Raw genomic sequence first — 22,062 nt, forward strand, 5'->3', positions numbered from 1 at the left:
AATGCAATTGTTTAGAGAAAAATGATTACAAGAGGCTGATAAAACAAATTTGTTTAATGTTTAAAGCCTTTGTCTGAAATATCTTTCAGGAATATCCCTGGATTCTGAGTGCCTCAGATGATCAGACCATCCGAGTGTGGAATTGGCAATCTAGAACCTGTGTTTGGTAAAGCAGGAGGCAGAGGGCTCAAAAAGAGTCTTCATTTTTCCTACTTTTTCATAATCAGCTTCTCTTACAACAATCTTCTCCCTTCCCAAATGGCTATGTCAGCTGATTAATTACTGATTGTATTTGTAGGATGCTTTTAAGTGCAAAATAATAAATGTAAAGGCAATCCCATATATGAATCTGATCTTCCAATAATTTCTTACCAGGAAGAGAAGTCATACAGCCTTTTAGAACAAGAACTTTTAGCTGGTTTTCAATTATTTTCCCAGAAAACCCGAGTCAAGGTCTAGACCTTTGTCTTATTTTGTGTTTGGAGCTGGAGCTTTACATAGAACCTTCCATGAAGAGTTAGGGACCATTTAAAGTGATGGCCTTGGCCTGGCGCCATGGCTCACACTTGTAATCCCAACACTTTGGGAGGCCAAGGCGGGCAAATCACCTGAGTTCATGAGTTCGAGACCAACCTGGCCAAGATGGTGAAACCCCATCTCTACTAAAAATACAAAAATAAGCTGGACGCGGTGGCGCGTGCCTGCAGTCCCAGCTACTTGGGAGGCTGAGACAGAGAATTGCTTGAACTGGGGAGGCAGAGGTTGCAGTGAGCCAAGATTGTGCCATTGCACTCCAGCCTAGGCAACAGAGTGAAACTCTGTCTCAAAATAATAATAATAATATTAATAATAATAATAATAATAAATAAAGTGCTGGCCTTTAAAAGAGATACCTTACTAAAATCTCACAGATAATTTACAGTATGAATTACTGAGATTACATTTATTTTGATATTATAAAATATTTTTGAGAGGAGAGCTATGCAATCTCAGTTCTTCTGAAATTAGTAATATTTAAATACTAAAGCATTAGAGGCAAGAAGAGAACTGTTGTTAAAATAGCTGACTGGGCTTATTATTATTAGTTCACAATTGGTAGGTTGACCTACCTTTGTCTCCATAAAAATATAATTGGATAAGCATTTATTGAATATGGAGAAAGGTATTCAGTTTAGGAGTCTGTTGACTTCCGCCTCTAACTTGGTATTGTCTTTTTTTTTTTTTTTTGCAGTGTGTTAACAGGGCACAACCATTATGTGATGTGTGCTCAATTCCACCCCTCAGAAGACTTGGTAGTATCAGCCAGCCTGGACCAGACTGTGCGCGTTTGGGATATTTCTGGTGAGCTGCCCAAGTTCAGGGGACAACCTGGTCATGTCTGGTGCAAAACTGCAATTGCTTAAAATAGTGAGGAAAGTTGACTTAGAACTGGAAAATTTAGAATATTCTGTTTTATAATAGCGTCTTTGTTTCTGAGGGTGTTGAATCTGCTTTGATCGTTCTTCATATTGGAAGTCTTCTCTAAGAAAAGAGGTAACTCTAGAAAATTCATTTGATTTGAAGAAATTTTAACTCTACTTAGATCAGCTTTTAGTTAAAATCTATATACTGTTGGGACATTTGGTTAAGAATCAGGCTTTGCACTACAAATAAGAAAAAAATACATCTATGACAAAAAGAAATTTTTAGAATAGATTAATACAGGGAAACAAGACTGTTGGACCCTGTTGCTTTATTTAAAAATAGTAAAATCTATTACATTTCTTCTAGTGCAAGGAGCATGGTTGGGTTCTAGGAGTTGGTGACTTTTATGTCCAGAATACTTTTTTTTTTTTTTTTTTCTAAGAGGGAGTCTTGCTTTGTTGTCCAGGCTAGAGTGCAGTGGTGCGATGATCTTGGCTCACTGCAACCTCCACCTCCCGGGTTTAAGCAATTCTCCTCCCTCAGCCTCCTGAGTAGCTGGGACTACAGGCGCATGTGACCATGCCTGGCTAATTTTGGTATCTTAATTAAAGACAGGGTTTCCCCATATTGGCCAGGCTGGTCTCAAACTCCTGACCTCGTAATCCACCTGCCTTGGCCTCCCAAAGTGCTGGGATTACAGGTGTGAGCCACTGTGCCTGGCCTTTTTTTTTTTTTTTGAGATGGAATCTCACTCTGTTGCCCAGGCTGAAATGCAGTGGCACGATCTCAGCTCACTACAACCTCTGCCTCCTGGGTTCAAGCGATTCTTGTGCCTCAGCCTCCTGTGTAATTAAGATTACAGGTGTGTGCCACCACGCACAGCTAATTTTTGTATTTTTAGTAGAAACAGGGTTTCACCATGTTGGCCAGGCTGGTCTCGAACTCCTGACCTCAGGTGATTCACCCACCTTGCCCTCCCAAAGTGCTGAGATTACAGGCGTGAGCCACTGTGCCTGGCCCGGAATACCTTTTAATGGACAGATTTAGGACTAGAAATTAAACAATTTATAGATTATGGATAGTTGGGATAATTCCTCCTTTTACAGTTTACATATCTTTATTTTGAGACAAGGATTTAAATGTTTAGTCTTATATAGAGGAGATCTAAGACAGTGCTACCTAGAGAATTTAAATGCAGAGAGTGGACTGTACCTGTGAAAATGATGGAAGTGCTTCGTGGTGGAATAGGGAAATCAAACACTAAATGCTGTAGTTCCCTGACCAGTTAGTATTTGTTGTTTCTTTCTTTTTTTTTATTTATTTATTTATTTATTTTTTTCTTGAGACAGTCTCACTCTGTCACCTGGACTAGAGTGCCGTGGCATGATCTCAGCTCACTATAACCTCTGCCTCCTGGATTTAAGCGATTCTCTTTCCTCCACCTCCCATGTAGCTGGGATTACAGATATGTGCCACCGTGCCCAGCTACTTTTTGTATTTTTAGTAGAGACAGGGTTTCACCATGTTGGCCAGGCTGGTCTCAAGCTCCTGATCTCAGGTGATTTGCCCACCTTTGCCTCCCAGAGTGCTGAGATTACAGGCACGAGCCATAATGCCCAGCCTGTTGTTTCTTTCTATTCATTTCCTTAGAAATTCTTGGAGATGTGAGTTCTTTGAAATGTCAGTGACTGGACTACAAAACATGTTTCATTCTATGAAAGGAAGGCCCCCCTCATAGATCTTTGTTTGGTTCTTTGTAATAAAGGAGTCATCCTCTGCATTGTACAGCGGAGGTGATAACTGTTCCCAACTCCATTGTGGCATGGGGAGCTGGGGCAATAATGGCACTTGTTTTTATAGACCATTAATGAACAGCAAGCTGAAAATTTGGATTCTGGGATACAGCATTTGGAATGTTGCAGTAGCAGTTGTTTAGGTTAATGTAGCATAGAAACAAGACAAGGGGAGATGGAGACAATTGTAGAGTAGAACCTCTAGATCATGCTGTCTTCGTCGTTTTCAAAGGCTTAGAATGAAAGGGAGTAGTATAAATGAGGTATTGGAGATAGGGCAGTTGTACTCTCCTTCCCTAGGGCTTTGCCATTGCAGTTTTTCATCAGACTGACAAGGTTTTTTGAAGTACACCCAGATGTGACCAGCCATGCCAACAGGAGGAGCTAGACACAGGCACTGTGAACCTGTGTCCTCTCCTCACTGCCAGTACCAGGGAGCTTAGCATCTACTCTCCCAGTAACCTCACTATGGCTTTCCATGGTTTTTCACTGTGCACACATTCAAAGCACTCTCTCTGTCTCAGGATATAGGAGCCTGATGGGGTTGGATCCCAATTCATGCTGTTCCAGCTGATCGGGGCAATTTTTTTGTTTGTTTGTTTTTGAGACAGAGTCTCACTGTTACCCAGGCTGGAGTGCAGTGTCATGATTTCAGCTCACTACAACCTCCACCTCCTGGGTTCGATTACCCTGCCTCAGCCTTCCAAGTAGCTGGGACTACAAGCACATGCCACCATGCCCAGCTAATTTTTGTGTTTTTAGTAGAGACAGGGTTTCACTATTTTGACCAGGCTAGTCTCGAACTCCTGACCTCAAGTGATTTGGCTGCCTCAGCCTCCCAAAGTGCTGGGATTACAAGCATGAGCCACTGCCCCCGGCCAGCAATTATCCAGAATAGCCTTTGTCAACCTGGATTCTGTGAGAGAATTAAGTGCTATAGAAAGTACTTTCGGCCGGGCGCGGTGGCTCAAGCCTGTAATCCCAGCACTTTGGGAGGCCGAGACGGGCGGATCACGAGGTCAGGAGATCGAGACCATCCTGACTAACACGGTGAAACCCCGTCTCTACTAAAAACTACAAAAAACTAGCCGGGCGAGGTGGCGGGCGCTTGTAGTCCCAGCTACTTGGGAGGCTGAGGCAGGAGAATGGCGTAAACCTGGGAGGCGGAGCTTGCAGTGAGCTGAGATCCGGCCACTGCACTCCAGCCTGGGTGACAGAGCGAGACTCTGTCTCAAAAAAAAAAAAGAAAGTACTTTCAGTGGCTGTTTCCATAGTTCTTCCAAGAATGGTATATAGCTAATGCTATTCTAGATCATAGAGAATTTATTACATACCTAAACTGATGCTTTCAGGCATTAAGACTTAATTCTTTTCCAGAACACCAGGTTGAGAAGGGCTCCGCTCTAAGAGTAATGTTTGTGCCACCTGATGCCAGCCCAGCATGTTCCCTGCAGTCTAGCCAGTGCAGTTTGGGGGCAATCAGGTGGTTGGATTATTGGTGATCATGAAATGCTCAAGGCACGAAATACTTTGCTTTACCTTTTGCAGACAGAGAACATTTTTACATCAAAATTAAGGGCCCCAGATCAGAGAAGAGAGGGAGAGAGTGTGACACCATGGGGTTTATACTTGCTCTTGAATGTGTGAAGTGCATGGATTACTATATAATAATCTTGCAATTGCTATACTTTATTTATGTGGTAGTGAGAATTTTGTGCTAACTTGCTGTACTAATGTTAATGCTGTCTTTACCATTTCTAAGTGTTGTTCTTTACCCACAACTCTTGACTTCCAGTAACCCCTTAACCAGAGTGGAAGGAGATGCTTTGGTATTTAACAAAGTGCAGGAAGCTTTTGGGTTAGACTTTTATGCTTTCCTTCTCTAGAAATCAGCATATTCTTTTTCAGCAGAGTTCTTTTTTGCTATTGGGTTCAAATAAGTCAGAAAACAGGAAGAGGAATTAGCTTTCCTATCTGTTAAAGACCAGTGCTTATATTTCCAAAACGGAGAAATTAGTTCTGAATAAGAGTATGAATACTCCCAAATTTAGAAGACTAATTCTAATTTTTTTGACTATCTTTTTTTGAAAGGGACACTCTCTGAGTTATTTAAGCAATAAGAGAATATAGAGATCTTTAAAGGAAAACCTATCTCTTGATACCTCTCCCATGGGGATTGAGCCCCACGGGGCTTAGCTTAACCTGAATCTTTTGTGTTAGCCTGGCAAAAACTATTTGTTTAAGAGGGAATGTATTTACAAACCTATATATAAAAGGTTACTTTCTTAACTTGAGCTCCCAAGTAAACTGACAGTTAAATTATTTTAATAGGCTTGTACCTTTGCATGTCAAGCCCATGTAATTCAGGCTCAGTCTTTGAAATGGCTACTAAAAAAGTATTAATTTGCTGCCAAATCCTGTTATCATCCCTCTCTTTTTCCTGCTTTCCCTGGTCCGTATTGGGAGGTGTGCATCAAACTGGTCCATTCTGAGAGTGTCCTCTCCTCCCTCTGGATTTGGGTAGCTGCTGTAGAAATTTTCCGTCTGTCGTTCAGTCCTAGCAAGTGGCTTGTTGAAGGCTCAAATATTTCTTCTCTAAGTATCTTTTCACTGCCTGTCACCATTCATCTGTCTGTTTTTGCCCTTCCCCTTTTCCTGGATCATTACACGCAAATGCAACAAAGCCTTCCATTCTGTCATACAGCTTTCCTTTTAATGTGTTTGTTGAAGCTTATTGGAGGTGAAGTTTCTCACAGCTGTCTATCTTTGTATTTTCCTTTGAATCTGTTTCATATACCAGACTCATTAGAAAAAGTTGACAGATCTTATTAAAGGGACAAGTGTAATAAGTGAAAGGAGGCATCCCAGCAATAAAGTATTTATGAACCGTTGGGAGAATATATTGTAAAGCATCAGCTTTATTTCTGTCTACCTACTGGCTAAATGATCATCTTGGACAGAGGACAAAATAATTAAAATTGTTGTGGCCTTCTAAGCTCTTGCTTCTCCAGTGTTAAAATGTAGGTGCCACTATAACAAAAGAGATATATCACAGTTTTAAAACAATAAATATAAATGTGGTTATTAAACTTCTTATATTTTCCTACAGATGGCAAAGTTTAGGCTTAAAATGACTTAGGTTTTCTTTCCTTTTTTTTTTGAGACGGAGTCTCACTCTGTTGCCCGGGCTGGAATGCAGTGGCGCGATCTCAGCTCATCGCAGCCTCCATCTCCCAGGTTCAAGTGATTCTCCTGCCTCAGCCTCCCAAGTAGCTGGGATTACAGACATGCACCGCCATGTCCAGCTAATTTTTGTCTTTTTAGTAGAGACAGGGTTTCACTATTTGAGCCAGGATGGTCTCGAACTCCTGACCTCAGGTGTTCCACCTGCCTCGGCCTCCCAAAGTGCTGGGATTACAGACGTGAGCCACTGCGCCCAGCCTCCTTTTTTTTTTAATTTGAGACAGAATTTCGTTCTTTTACTCAGGCTGGAGTGAAGTGGCACAATCTTGGCTCACTGCAACCTCTGCGCTACCCCCCCGCCACACTGCCCCCCGGGTTCAAGCAGTTCCCCTGCCTCAGCCTCTCTAGTAGCTGGGATTACAGGCGTGCGCCACCATGCCTGACTCATTTTTGTATGTTTAGTAGAGACGGGGTTTTGCCATGTTGACCAGGCTGATCTCAAACTCCTGACCTCAGGTGATTCACCCACCTCGGCCTCCCAAAGTGCTAGGATTACAGGCGTGAGCCATCACGCCCAGCCTTTAGGTTTTATTTTCAGTAAGAGTTTTGGTTTTCCATTATACATAACTATCTTTTCTTAAAACATTTACAAGTGCTGGGTAATTTCATCTTCCACTTTCCCCCTAAAATACTTCAAAAGATAGGATTTTAGTCTCAATTCTTTTTTTCTCATCTACAAACTGTTACAGTTTTACCGCTTGCTCATTCCAAAGGTTTGTTATCAGAATCCAGTTACATAGCATACGCTCTGAAAACTGCAAAGTATTTTTCGAATGTGAGATAGTAGTAGTGTTATCATAATTTTGGTTCTGACTGTAGCACAAATAGCTTTTAAAGATAGTTGTACTTGGCCGGGCGCGGTGGCTCAAGCCTGTAATCCCAGCACTTTGGGAGGCCGAGACGGGCGGATCACGAGGTCAGGAGATTGAGACCATCCTGGCTAACATGGTGAAACCCCGTCTCTACTAAAAAATACAAAAAAACTAGCCGGGCGAGGTGGCGGGCGCCTGTAGTCCCAGCTACTCGGGAGGCTGAGGCAGGAGAATGGCGTAAACCCGGGAGGCGGAGCTTGCAGTGAGCTGAGATCCAGCCACTGCACTGCAGCCTGGGCGACAGAGCGAGACTCTGTCTCAAAAATAATAATAATAATAATAATAAAGATAGTTGTACTTGAGCCATATACGTGGGTCCTCTACAAATAAGACTTATTATTCTGGTGTCTTTTTCCTTCATTTTTAAGTTACAGCCTAATTCCTCGCAGTAAAACTAGCCTCCAAAGGTTTCAATGGCAAAATCCAAGTATTCAAATCTATAATCAGCCTTTTAAGCAGGAACTTAAAAGGACATGACAGTTTTAATTATCTTGTTCTTTGTCCAAGAGTCAAGTAGTAGGCATGAGTACACTTTTTTACATGGGTTGTGGTTTTACATTATCTTCTACCAAATAGCTGTTTTGTCCTTAATAGGCCTAGTTTCTGTAACCCATTTGGAACTTCTCCCATCAGCTGTTGAAAGGCTTCAAGTTGAGAAACACTGTGCTGTGGCCTCTTCAAATGGCTTTTCTTTTTTGAGATAGGGTCTCAGTGTCACCCAGGCTGGAGTGTAGTGGCACCATCATGGCTCACTGCAGCCTCGACTTCCTGGGCTCAAACCATCCTCCTATCTCTCAGTCCCCCGAGTAGCTGGGATTATAGGCATGCGCCACTGCACCCAGCGAATTTTTTTTTTTTTTTTTGGAGAGACGGGGTTTTGCCATGTTGCTCAGGCTGGTCTGAAACTCCTGGGCTCAAGCGATTCACCTGCCTTGGCCTCCCAAAGTGCTAGGATTATAGGCTTGAACCACCATGCCTGCCTCAAATGGCTTTCCTTTAAAGTTTCTTGAGCCTAGTCTGAAGATAGTGAGTTATCTCAGTTGATTGTTCACAGTCAGTTACAGATTGAACTCCTTGTTCCACTCTTTTCCCCTTTCTCACTGCTGCACTTGACTAGTCTTTAAAAAAAAGGAAAAATTTTCTGAAATGATGGGAAAAAAGCTGCTATAAATTTTATGAAGTTGAGAGTAGAAATTGAATGTTTACCATTTGGGGCCACATTTCAAGAACACAAGAACACTGAAGAATGGAAAGTGGGCGTTAACTGAAGCAGACACCTCTTGAGGTAAGATTTGCGGAAGAAGAGGTTAAAGTGTGCGAGAAATTTGGGTCACCCTCCTCTGGAAAGAAGTTCCAGTAATGGATCTGTTTAAGTGCTAAGGGAGCAGAAGAGAAGATAGTGAATGTACTTCAATATTTTGAACATTTTTAGAAATAGGAATTCTTGAGTCTGTTTTCTTTCTTCAGTCTTTTCCATTTCTTTTTCTCTTCTTTTTCACTGTACTTTCTGTGTTTCTGGTACTGTGCTGTTTTAGATAACATTTGTGTTTACATCTTTCATCCTGCTCCTTATCCCTTCAAAGGTCTAAGGAAAAAAAACCTGTCCCCTGGTGCAGTGGAATCGGATGTGAGAGGAATAACTGGGGTTGATCTATTTGGAACTACAGATGCAGTGGTGAAGCATGTACTAGAGGTACTTATCTTTACAGCCAGGGGCTGGATATGGGCTGTCATTTTGGGAAAGTCACAATATGCTGTTCATTTATTCATTCCTTCAACAAATATTTACAGAGTGCTTATTAAGTACCAGGCACTGTTTGAGGTACTAGAAATCAAACTGTGAGTGAACCAACAGAGAAATGAAGCTTATGTGCCACCTGAGGGAGAGTCTTATTACCTTATAAACCCAGTGGGGAAAGGGAGAAGGCCAGGCGCAGACTTCATCACCATCCCAAAGCAGAGCCCATTCTCAAGCTTTCTGTAAGGCAGGGCTGCAAGAAATTTAATCAAAGTTATTGAGAACCAGCCATGTGTAACGTTTGTGCAGGTGAGAAAACAGAAAAGCATAAGGGAAAGAAACTAGTTTTTCTTTCAAAAATTATCTAATCTTCATAGCTACCCACTGAAGTAGATATTATTATCCCTATTTAGCAGACAAAAAAAAATTGAGATTTAGAGAAATTAAGCAGTCTACCAAAATCTACATGTATCTACTAAATAAATGTAAGAACTAAGATTTGAATTTGGATCTGACTGCAAAACCCAGGTGCTTTTCACTGCACTATGATATATCTCAATAATACTGCTAATTCAAAACTGCCTTATCCAGGATTCTGTCACACTATACCATATAAATGTATAAATAGGGTATACAGTTTCTTAAAATCAGCAGTTCTTAAACTTTTTGGTCTAAAGATGTCTTTAGACTCTTAAAATTTATTGAGGACCCCAAAGAGTTTTTGTTTATGTGGGGTATGTGTGTCAATTTTTTACCACATTTTAAATTAAAACAACTTTTAAAAACGTGAAATGTATCAGCACACATTCTATTAGCTGTCAGAGCAATGATATCACATATCATGTGCTGGGAAACTCTATTGTATACTCATGAATAATAAGAAGAAGATAAATAGGCTGAGTGCAGTGGCTGACACCTGTAATCTCAGCACTTTGGGAGACCGAGGCTGGAGGATTACTTGAGGCCAGGAGTTTGAAACCAGCCTAGGCAATATAGCAAGATTTTGTCTCTACCAAAAAACAAAAACAAAAAAACTGGGCATGGTGGTGCTCACTTGTAGTCCCTTGGGAGGCTGAGGTAGGAGAATCACTTGAGTTTAAGACTGCAGAGAGCAATTAGTATGATTGTACCACTGCACTCCAGCCTGGGTGACACAGCAAGACCTCATCTTTAAAAAAAAAAAAAAGAATGAAGAAGCCAACATCTTAGTAATATTATGAAAATAGTTTTCACCTTGCAGATTTCTTAAAAGAATCTTGGAGCTCCTTCAAGATCAGACTGAGATTTCTGCATTAAGTTATAAAATTTGTCAGTTGGGCACTGTGGCTCACACCTGTAATCCCAGCACTTTGGGAGGCCGAGGCAAATGGATCATGAAGCCAGTATTTCAAGACCAGCCTGGCCAAGATGGTAAAACCCTGTCTCTACTAAAAATACAAAAAATTAGCCGGGCACGGTTGTAGGTGCCTGTAATCCCAGCTACTTGGGAGGCTGAGGCAGAGAATTGCTTGAACCCGGGAGACAGAGGTTGCAGTGAGCCGAGATCACGCCGCTGCACTCCAACCTGGGCAACAGAGCGAGACTCCACCTAAAAACAATAAAAATTAAAATAAAATTTGTCTGGAGATACTAATAATTTTTTGTAGAAATAAGATAAAAATGGGCAAGTAAAAAACAAAGCAGAATATCCTAAATGCAAATGAGGCTGAGTTTGGGGTTAGAAATAAGTATTTGGAAATTCACATGAGAATTTGGGGTAATATTGGAGGACAGACATGATAATTCTGATGCTCAAAATTTTAGATCAGCATAGTCTCTTAAATCTGTTCACATGAAGAATAAATCAGGTATCTTTTACAACGGATAGCTTGATTCATTGATTTGCTTTGAGTGATGGCTATAAAGATGTTTTAGAAGAACCACTCTTTTTCTACAGGGTCATGATCGTGGAGTAAACTGGGCGGCCTTCCACCCCACTATGCCCCTTATTGTATCTGGGGCAGATGATCGTCAAGTGAAGATCTGGCGCATGAATGGTGAGTGAACTGGTTACATTATCACCGCTAGGAAATTGCCAGCCAGCAAGGTAAAGTAGGCAGGTCTTCTGGACTCTGACCTATTTTTCTATCTCAGGCAATTAATTAATGCTAATGCCAGGAGCATAGAAATTATTTCTTTTACAAATAAAATATATCATCTTCACAATTTTTATGTGTACAGTTAAGTGGTAATAAATATATTTATATTCTGTTTTCCTCCCTTCATTTCCTCTTTCACCCTCCCCATTCTACTCTCTATCTTAATACCCACTTTTTAGCTTCCACATATGAGTGAGAATATGCCATATTTATCTCTGTTCTTGCCTTCACTTAACACAATGGCCTCCTGTTGCATCCGTCATTTTGCTGCAAATTACAGGATTTCATTCTTTTTTATGACTGAATAATATTCCATTGTGTGTGTGTGTGTGTGTGTGTAATTTTCTTTATTCATCCTTTGATGAGCACTTAAGTTGATTCCGTATTTTGGCTATTGTGAATAGTGCTGCAATAAACAAATATGGGGATGCAAATACCGCTTTGATATATTGATTTCCTTTATTTGGGTATATACCCAGTAGTGGAATTGCTGGATAATATGGTAGTTCTATTTTTAGTTTTTTGAGGAACCTCCATACTATTCTCCATTGTGACTATACTAATTTATATTCCCACCCACAGTGTAGGAGGGTTCCCCTTTCTCCATGCCTTCGCCGCCATCTGTTATTGCCTGTCCTTTTGATGCAAGCCATTTTACCTGTGGTGAAATGATATCTCATTATGGATTTGATTTACATGTCTTTTATTTCTGTATATATGTGTATATATTTCAGCCTTTACGTTAAGGACACATTGATTTGTGTTTCTCTGGTAATTAGTGATGAGCATTTTGCCCAGACCAATATCCTGGGACATTTCCCCAATGTTTTCTTCTAGTAGTTTCATGGTTTCTGGTCTTATATTTAAGTCTTTAATCCTTTTTGATTTGATTTTTGTGTGTGGTGAGAGATAGGAGTTTCATTCTTCTGCATATAGTTACCCCGTTTTCCCAACACTTTATTTTATGTTCTTGGCACCTTTGTTAAACATGAGTTGGCTATAGATTTGTGAATTTATATCTGGGTCCTCTATTCTGTTCCATTGGTCTGTGTGTCTGTTTCTGTGCCAGTACCACACTGTTTTGGTTACTCTAGTTTTGTAGTAAATTTTGAAGTCAGGTAGTGTGATGCCTCCAGCTTTGTTCTTTTTGCTCAGAATTGCTTTGCCTATTTGGGGTCTTTTGTGCTGCCATATAAATTTTAGGACTTTTTTTCCTGTTTCTGTGAAGAATGTCTTTGATATTTTGATGGGGATTACAATAAATCTGTAAATTACTTTAGGTAGTAATTTACCCTGTCATTTTTACAGTATTAATTCTTTCAACCCACAGGCATGGAATATCTTTCCATTTTCGGGGGTCCTCTTCAACTTCTTTCATTGGAGTTTTATAGTTTTCCTTGTATGGCCCTTTTACTTCTTTGGTTAGAGTGATTCCTGGGCATTTTATATTTTTTGTAGTTACTATAAATGGGATTTCTTGATATTTTTTCAGATTGTTCACTGTTGGCATATATAAATGCCACTGATTTTTTGAGACGGGATCTCGCTCTGTCGCCCAGGCTGGAGTACAGTGGCTCTATCTTGGCTTCCTGCCACCTCCCCCTCCCCAATTCAAGTGATTTTCTTTTTTTTTCTTTTCTTTTTTTTTTTTTTGTTTTGTTTTGAGACGGAGTCTCACTCTGTCACCCAGGCTGGAGTGCAGTGGCATGATCTCAGCTTACTGCAAGCTCCCCCTCCCGGGTTCCCGTCATTCTCCTGCCTCAGCTTCCCAAGTAGCTGGGACTACAGGTGCCGTCACCTCGCCTGGCTAGTTTTTTGCATTTTTAGGAGAGACAGGGTTTCACCGTGTTAGCCAGGATGGTCTCGATCTCCTGACCTCGTGATCTGCCCGTCTCGGCCTCCCAAAGTGCTGGGATTACAGGCTTGAGCCACCGCGCCCAGCTCAAGTGATTTCCTTTTTTTTTTTTTTTTTTTTTTTTTTGAGGCAGAGTCTCGCTCTGTCGCCTGGGCTGGAGTGCAGTGGCCGGATCTCGGCTCACTGCAAGCTCCGCCTCCCGGTTCACGCCATTCTCCTGCCTCAGCCTCCCGAGTAGCTGGGACTACAGGCACCCGCCACCTCGCCCGGCTAGTTTTTTGTATTTTTTTTTAGTAGAGACGGGGTTTCACTGGGTTAGCCAGGATGGTCTCGATCTCCTGACCTCGTGATCTGCCCGTCTCGGCCTCCCAAAGTGCTGGGATTACAGGCTTGAGCCACCGCGCCCGGCCTCAAGTGATTTTCATACTTCAGCCTCTTGAGTAGCTGGGACTACAGGCACACACCACCACACCCGACTAATTTGTGTGTGTGTGTGTGTGTGTGTGTGTGTGTGTGTTTTTGAGACGGAGTCTGGCTGTGTTGCCCAGGCTGTAGTGCAGTGGTCGGATGTCAGCTCACTGCAAGCTCCGCCTCCCAGGTTCACGCCATTCTCCTGCCTCAGCCTCCCGAGTAACTGGGACTACAGGTGCCGGCCACCACGCCTGGCTAATTTTTTTTTGTATTTTAGTAGAGACGGGGTTTCACCGTGTTAGCCAGGATGGTCTTGATCTCCTGACCTCGTGATCCGCCCGTCTCGGCCTCCCAAAGTGCTGGGATTACAGGCGTGAGCCACTGCGCCCAGCCTTTTTTTTTTTATTTTCTAGGTCCTTGAGATGCTTCATTAGATTGTTCATTTGGAGTCTTTCCTTTTTTTTTTTTTGACATAGGTGTTTATGTTATAAACTTCATTCTTAGTACTGCTTTTGTTATTTCCCATAAATTTTGATACATTGTATTGCCATTTTCATTCATCTCAAGCAATTTTTAAATTTCCTTCTTAATTTTTTCATTGATCCATTAGTCTTTCAGGAACATGTTGTTTAACTTATATGTGTTTGTATTTTCTGAGGTTCCCCTTGTTATTTATTTCTGGTTCCATTGTGTTCAAAAAAGATACTTAATATGATTTGTTTTTTACAATTTTTTCAAACTTGTTTTGTGGCCTAAAGTATAGTTTATTCTGGAGAATGTTCCATGTGCTGATGAAAAGAATATTCTGTAGCCATTGGGTGAAATGTTCTGTAAATTTCAGTTAGGGCTGTTAGATCTAGTGTGTAGTTTAACTCCACTGTTTCTTTGTTGATTTACTGTCTAAATGATCTGTCTGTTTTTGAGAGTGGAGTATTAGTTCTCCTACTATTATTATATTGTAGTCTATCTCTCCTTTTGGATCTATTAGTGTTTGCTTTATATACTTGGGAGCTTTGGTGTTAGGTGCACAGATATTTATAATTGTTATTTCCTCTTGCCGAGTTGACCCCTTTAACATTATATAGTGACCTTCTTTGTCTCTTTTTAGAGTCTTAGGTTTGGTAGTCTGTTTTATCTGATACAAGTATAGCTATGCCTGCTCTTTTTTGGTTTCCAATTTCATGGAATGTCTTCCACCACTTCATTTTCAGTCTATGTGTATCTGTATAGGTGAAATGGGTTTCTTGAGGGCAGCATATAGTTAGGTCTTCTCTCTATCCGTTTAGCCACTCTATGCCTTTTAATTGAAGAATTGAGAGCATTTACATTCAGTGATGTTATTGATAAGTACGGACTTATTACTGCTGTTTTTTGCTTATTTTCTGGTTTGTTTGTTTTTTTTTTTTTTTGAGGCTTCTCTCTTCCTTTTCTGTCTTTTGTGGTTAAGTGATTTTCTTTGGTAATATGTCTTAATTTGATGCTTTTTATTTTTAGTAAGTATATTATAGGTTTTTGTGCTGTAATTACTATGAGATTCACAAAAAAAAATCTTATAGATAGAATAAGGTATTTTAAAGAGATGACAGCTTATTTTATATCACAAACAAGAACAAAAACAAAGGCAAAAACACACTCAGGAATTATACATTTAACTCCATTTCTGCTCCTGCATTTTTGACTATCTCTTAACATGTTGCTATAGCTATTATTGCTTTTGATAGATTTGTCTTTTGGGCTTCATAGTAAAGTTATAAGTGGATTGCACACCACCATTACAGTAATGTAGTATTCTGGGTTTGTCTGTGAACTTAATTTTACATCTTGAGTTTTATATCTTGAAAAGTTTTCTTTTTGCACGTTAGTGTTTTTTTCTTTCAGATCGAAGAACTACTTTTAATACTTACTGTAAGATGAGTCTGGTGGTGGTAAATTCTCTCACCTTTTGTTTGTCTGGGAAAGACTATCCTTCATATTTGGAAAATAAAATAATCTTGCTGGGTACAGTATTCTTACATGTCGGGTTTTTTCTTTGAACACTGAAAATGTCATTCCTCTCTCTCGGCCTGTATGGTTTGCATAGGAACATCTATTGCCAGACAATCGGAGCTCCTTTATGTGTTCTTTGCTTCTTTTCTCTTGTTTATTTTAGGATCCTTTCTTTGTCCTTGACTTTTGAGAGTTTGACTTTTATGTGCCTTAGGGTAGTCTTATTTAGGTTGGACCTGTTTGGTGTTCTCAGGCCTTCCTGTACCTGGGTATTTCTTTCTTCTGAAGTTTTGGAAAATTTTCTGTGATTTTTTTTTTTTTTTTTGAATAAGCTTTCTACCCTTGCTCTTGCTTAGCTCCCTCTTGAAAACCAATCATTCTTTTTTTTTTTTTTTGAAACAGAGTTTCTCTCTTGTTGGCCAGGCTGGAGTGCAATGGTGCGATCTCGGCTCACCACAACCTCCGCCTCCTGGGTTCAAGTGATTCTTCTGCCTAAGCCTCCTGAGTAGCTGGGATTATAGGCATGCGCCACCATACCCAGCTAATTTTGTATTTTTAGCAGAGATGGAGTTTCTCCATGTTGGTCAGGCTGGTTGCAAACTCCTGACCTCAGGTGATCCGCCCACATCAGCCTCCCAAAGTGCTGTGATTACAGGCATGAGCCACCACGCCGGCCAATCGTTCTTAAATTTGGTCTTTTGAGGCAATTTTCTGTTTCTTGTAGTCTTGTAGGTGGTCTTTGTTCCTTTTCATTCTTCTTTTTTTTTTTCTCCACCGACTTCTTTTTTTTTTTTTTTTTGAGACGGAGTCTCACTCTGTCGCCCAGGCTGGAGCGCAGTGGCCCGATCTCAGCTCATTGCAAGCTCCGCCTCCTGGGTTTACGCCATTCTCCTGCCTCAGCCTCCCGAGTAGCTGGGACTACAAGCGCCCACCACCTCGCCCGGCTAGTTTTTTTTTTATATTTTTTTAGTAGAGACGGGGTTTCACCGGGTGAGCCAGGATGGTCTCGATCTCCTGACCTTGTGATCCGCCCGTCTCGGCCTCCCAGAGTGCTGGGATTACAGGCTTGAGCCACCGCGCCCGGCCTTTTTTTTTCTTTTTTTGAGACAACCTTGCTCTGTTGCCCAGGCTGGAGTGCAATGGTGCAATCTCAGCTCACTGCAACCTCTACCTCCGAGGCTCAAGCGATTCTCCTGCCTCAGCCTCCCAAGTAGCTGGTATTACAGGCATCCACCACCATGCCTAGCCAATTTTGGTATTTTTAGTAGAACCAGGGTTTCACCATGTTGGCCAGGCTGGTCTCGAACTCCTGACCTTGTGATCCACCCACCTCAGCCTCCCAAAGTGCTGGGATTACAGGTGTAAGCCACTACGTCTGGCCTGACTATGTAATTTTCCAATAGCCGGTCTTCAAGCTCACTGATTTTTTTCCTCCACTTGGTCACTTGGTCCCGTCTGCTATTCAGAGTCTCTAATGAGCTCTTCATTTCAGCAAATGTGTTTCTGTTTCAAGATTTCTGTTTGATTTATTTTCATTGTTTCAATCTCTTTGTTAAACTTCTCTGGTAAATTTCTGAATTGTTTTTCAGCCATCTCTTGGAGATAACAGGGTTTCCTTTAAACTACTGGTTTGAATTCTTTGTCAGAGATCAGAAATGTCTGTCATTTTAGGGTCAATCATTGTATTTTTGCTTTGTCCTTGTGGGGAGGTTATGGTTCCGTGTTTGCTATTGTTACTTTTGGGTATACACCTATGTCTTTGTGTTGAAAGATTAGTTACTTATTCCAGTTTTCTCTGTTTGGCTTGCTTTGGTTTTTATTGGATATATTTACTTAGCAAATCTTTACTGCTCGATCACTTCCTCCTTTTTGGCTTTAGGTGACACCTTAAGCCCAGGTTCACCTTGGCTTTAGTAAATGACCCGAGCATTGTCTATCCTGAATGGGGAGGTCCCAAAGGGATTATCCCAGCTGTGTGTCAAGGCTGGCTAGAGGTTCTTGTATGGGGGGACCTGTGGAACATACTTCCTGCAACGCAGTGCTACTTGGCATCTCCTTTGGCCAAGTAACAGAGCACGTTTCTGGGGCTGGGTATGATAGTGCTGCCTCCCCACTTTCTCTCTGCCTGTCCTCAGGGGTATTTCCTCTCTCAGGCAGTCGTGATGCCTCCCATGGGTTAAGTCAAGATTAGATGTCCTGCCAGGGCACCCGGGAAGATGGGGCAGATAGTTGACCACCTCAGTCTTACTTTTTGCAGTGTAGAAACCATGAGTTGGGGGAAGGGGCATTGCAGATGTGGAAATCAGATTCTCTTACCATCTGCTCAGAGTTTTTTCATCTTTCTGTGGCCCCGGGAACTGTCTCATTGTCATATTTGAGGTCTGGGTTGTTGCTGATGAAAATCTCAGCCCTTTATATTTGTTTTGGGTTTTCTGTGGAGGGGAGTGAAGCCAACTTGTTTCTCTACCACTGTTTTGCAACTGAAAGTATTCCTTCTTTCCCTTTTTTCCTGTGATGGTACCCTTGTTTTGAGGAGTACACATAGAATTCATCCATTCATTTGACAAATATTTATTGAGTACCTCCTTTGTACTAGACTTTGTTTAAGGCTCTGGAGATACAGTGGTGGCTAAAACAGATAAGGCCCGTCTTAAGGAGCTCATATTTGTTCTAAAATGGCAGCTCCTAAAGTGGCAGGTCCCTGAAAAAAAATAAAAAATAACAAAAATTAAAAGGGCAGCTAGGACAAATTGTTATCAGGACAGATAAAACAGGATAAAGGGATGGCAAATGATGAAAAAGAGGTGTTTGTTTTTTTTGAGACAGGGTCTTGCTCTCTTGCCCTGGAGTTCAGTGGCGCATTCATGGCTTACTGCAGTCTTGACCTCCTGGGCTCGGGTGATCCTCCCCCTCAGCCTCCTGAGTAGCTGGGACTACAAACGTGTGCCACCACACCCAGCTACTTTTTGTATTTTTTGTAGAGGTGGAGTTTTGCCATGTTGCCCAGGCGAATCTCGAACTCCTAGGCTCAAGTGATCCCCCTACTTTAGCTTCCCAAAGTTCTGGGATTACAGGCGTGAGCCACCATGTACGGCCAAGGGAAGATGTGTTATAATCAATAAGAGGGTCAGAATGAAAGAACCAAGACATGTAAAGATTAAGAGACTTAAATGAAGGAGATTGCCATGTTAGAAAGAAGTTGGAAATTTAGCATTCTGTAATAGTACTTAGTTCTTGATTAAAAGAATATCATATCTCCAAATCCTAAAGTTATAGTAGTAGGGAATTGTGATGACCTAATTCTTTTTGTCCTTCAGAATCAAAAGCATGGGAGGTTGATACCTGCCGGGGCCATTATAACAATGTATCTTGTGCCGTCTTCCACCCTCGCCAAGAGTTGATCCTCAGCAATTCTGAGGACAAGAGTATTCGAGTCTGGGATATGTCTAAGCGGTAAGGTAGTCATCAATGTTGTGTGAACTTTCTCTTACTCTCTCTTTTAAAACTAGATTGGAATACTTCTTTTTTTTTTTTTTTTTTTTTTTTTTTGAGGCAGAGTCTCGCTCTGTCGCCCAGGCTGGAGTGCAGTGGCCGGATCTCAGCTCACTGCAAGCTCCGCCTCCTGGGTTCACGCTATTCTCCTGCCTCAGCCTCCCGAGTAGCTGGGACTACAGGTGCCTGCCACCTCGCCCGGCTAGTTTTTTGTATTTTTTAGTAGAGATGGGGTTTCACCGTGTTAGCCAGGATGGTCTCGATCTCCTGACCTTGTGATCCGCCCGTCTCAGCCTCCCAAAGTGCTGGGATTACAGGCTTGAGCCACCGCGCCCGGCCTGGAATACTTCTTTATGTCTCTCATCATCTTCAGCATGTAGACAAATCAAATCATATATTATGAAAATTTGAAGAGACCTAGAGATCAGTCAGCATTTACAAATTTTCCATCAAATAGAAATCTCCACATTTATTATTTTTTGCCTCTAAATTTAAACATTTTTTCTTCTTCCCCCTTTCTCCGGTTCTGTAGCTAGAGAAGTAAGAAATGCGAAATGAAAGCCTTAAAATTATGCTGAAAAGGGGAAATCTGTATATCATAATAATGTGGTCAGTTTTGAAGTCTCCTCTTTTTGTTCTTTGGTAGAACTTATCACGACTACTGTTACTTAGGATATGCAGTTTACTCTCCCTGATTTACATTTTAATCAGCTTGCTGGCTTACCATTTAATATTCTTGTGTAGGATGGGCTGAAGATTCCTAGGAAATTAATATTTTTCTCTTTGTGTACCTTTTCTAGGACTGGGGTTCAGACTTTCCGCAGAGACCATGATCGTTTCTGGGTCTTAGCTGCTCACCCTAACCTTAACCTCTTTGCAGCAGGTAAGGGCCATTTTCTCTCTTTTTTCTTTGTTTTATAGAAGACTTGAAAGTGATTATTAGCTTTGTCTGTAGTAAATGTATAGTAGGATGACAAGAAGAAGGACTCTCAGAGCCACTTAGTTGAAGCTTTTCTCCTTTTTTTCCTCCACTTTATATGTACATAAAATGATGTGTGGTGAAAAATGCTTTGAAGAAAAATTAAAGTTAAGGGAGATAGAGATGGATGAGTATGGGGACTACTGCTTTATATTGGGTGTTCAGAAAAGTGAAAGGGTATGAGGCAATGGGAACAGCAAATGCAGAGACTGTGTTGTGAGAGGTGCTTAGCATGTCACCATCACATGCTAAGGAACACCAAAGAGGCCAGCCAGTTGGAGCACAGTGAGTAAGGGACTAAGTAATAGGTGAGGTCAGGCCAGATCATGTATTGCCTTCTATGCTATGATTAGAACTTAATATTTTATTCTGAATAAATGGAAAGCCATTGGAAGGTTTTGGGCAGGAAAGTGACATGATCTGGTTTATATTTGGAGAGCAAACAGTAGGGGAGAGCAAACAGTAGGAGAACAAAAGTGGAAGGGTTCTCTAAGGGACAATGATGCTAGTAGGGAAAGAGCAAAACATTTTAAAAAACAGAATCATAAAGGGTTTTTAAACTAACATTCATTTTTTCAGTAAATACTTTTTTTTTTTGAGGCGGAGTCTCGCTCTGTCGCCCGGGCTGGAGTGCGGTGGCCGGATCTCAGCTCACTGCAAGCTCCGCCTCCCGGGTTTACACCATTCTCCTGCCTCAGCCTCCCTAGTAGCTGGGACTACAGGCGCCCGCCACCTCGCCCGGCTAGTTTTTGTATTTTTAGTAGAGACGAGGTTTCACCGTGTTAGCCAGGATGGTCTCGATCTGCTGACCTCACGATCCACCCGTCTTGGCCTCCCAAAGTGCTGGGATTACAGGCTTGAGCCACCGTGCCCGGACTCTTTTTATATGCTAGAGACTGAGGAAGGATAGAAATTATAATTTCTGCCTTCAGGGAATTCATGTTATAATGTGGATGATAGACCTAAATGATTACAGTGCAGGATGATAAGTACTATAATGGAGGTTTGTACAAAGCATTAGGGGAACACAGAAAAGGGCAGTGTGAATAGTATTAGAAAAGGATTCACAGAGAACTATTTAAATAGAGATTCCAAGAATTGTGAGAATTTAGGCAAATAAGAGATGTATTCAGGTGTCTTGTCTTTTATTAATAGCATACAGATACAATCTTCATCCTTATGTATCTCCAATTTCCAGGTTTTTTTCTTGCCTACAGCTTAATTCTTTCTCCTCTTCTCCCTGTCCCCCAGGCCATGATGGTGGTATGATTGTGTTTAAGCTGGAACGGGAACGGCCAGCCTATGCTGTTCACGGCAATATGCTACACTATGTCAAGGACCGATTCTTACGTCAGCTGGATTTCAACAGCTCCAAAGATGTAGCTGTGATGCAGCTGCGGAGGTAAATCGGACTTGTTTCTTTCCTCCCAACCCTCTCATCTATCACCCTGATACAACTCCCACAAACAAGACTCTTCTTTTATTTATTTATTTACTTGTATTTATTTATTTATTTATTTATTTATTTTGGAGACGGAGTCTCATTCTATCACCTAGGCTGGAGTGCAGTGACACGACCTCGGCTCACTGCAACCTCTACCTCCTGGGTTCAAGCGATTCTCCTGCCTCAGCCTCCCGAGTAGCTGGGATTACAGGCATGTGCCACCACGCCTGACTAATTTTCTATTTTTAGTAGAGATAGGTTTTCACCATGTTGATCAGGCTGGTCTCGAACTCTTGACCTTGTGATCTGCCCACCTCGGCCTCCCAAAGTACTGGGATTGCAGGAGTGAGCCACCGCACCCGACCAAGACTCTTCTTTTAAATGACGTTTTGGATCTCGTATTCTGTCACAGATGGAATCCCCATTAGATGAGCCTGCTCAGTGTAAACCCAATGAGTGAGGGAGGCAAGGAAGTGGTCATGAGTAGAATGGTAGTTCCCTTCTTGAGAATGCTAGTGACCATGTGGATGGAAAATCATTCTGCCACAATTTGCTGGGTCTCTTGCAAGCCAGAGGAAGTTTCTTGATAGAGAATGGCCCAAACTGGTAACAGAACTTTTTGCCTTTATTTGGCATTTCTTGTCTTTAACTGTCCATTGCCTTCCCTCAAAAAGCACACAGCTCTGAACCAGAATATATGTCCCCGG

At 41.5% G+C, this 22,062-nt stretch overlaps 1 protein-coding gene across 2 annotated transcripts in view; it reads left to right on the top strand.

Annotated features, from left to right (window-relative positions):
• The window catches only part of COPA (COPI coat complex subunit alpha), a 53,604-nt gene that overhangs the window by 9,625 nt on the left and 21,917 nt on the right, over positions 1-22,062 (top strand). For both annotated transcript variants that reach the window (XM_033198470.1, XM_033198471.1), the window contains exons 5-11: positions 90-166; positions 1,232-1,341; positions 8,896-9,005; positions 10,987-11,086; positions 18,758-18,893; positions 19,733-19,815; positions 21,163-21,313. In XM_033198470.1, coding sequence (XP_033054361.1) covers positions 90-166; positions 1,232-1,341; positions 8,896-9,005; positions 10,987-11,086; positions 18,758-18,893; positions 19,733-19,815; positions 21,163-21,313 — 767 coding nt within the window. The remainder of the gene's footprint in view (positions 1-89; positions 167-1,231; positions 1,342-8,895; positions 9,006-10,986; positions 11,087-18,757; positions 18,894-19,732; positions 19,816-21,162; positions 21,314-22,062) is intronic.

Source organism: Trachypithecus francoisi, unplaced genomic scaffold (genome assembly GCF_009764315.1).
Source record: "Trachypithecus francoisi isolate TF-2019V2 unplaced genomic scaffold, Tfra_2.0 Lachesis_group5, whole genome shotgun sequence".
Classification (NCBI taxonomy): Eukaryota; Metazoa; Chordata; class Mammalia; order Primates; family Cercopithecidae; genus Trachypithecus; species Trachypithecus francoisi.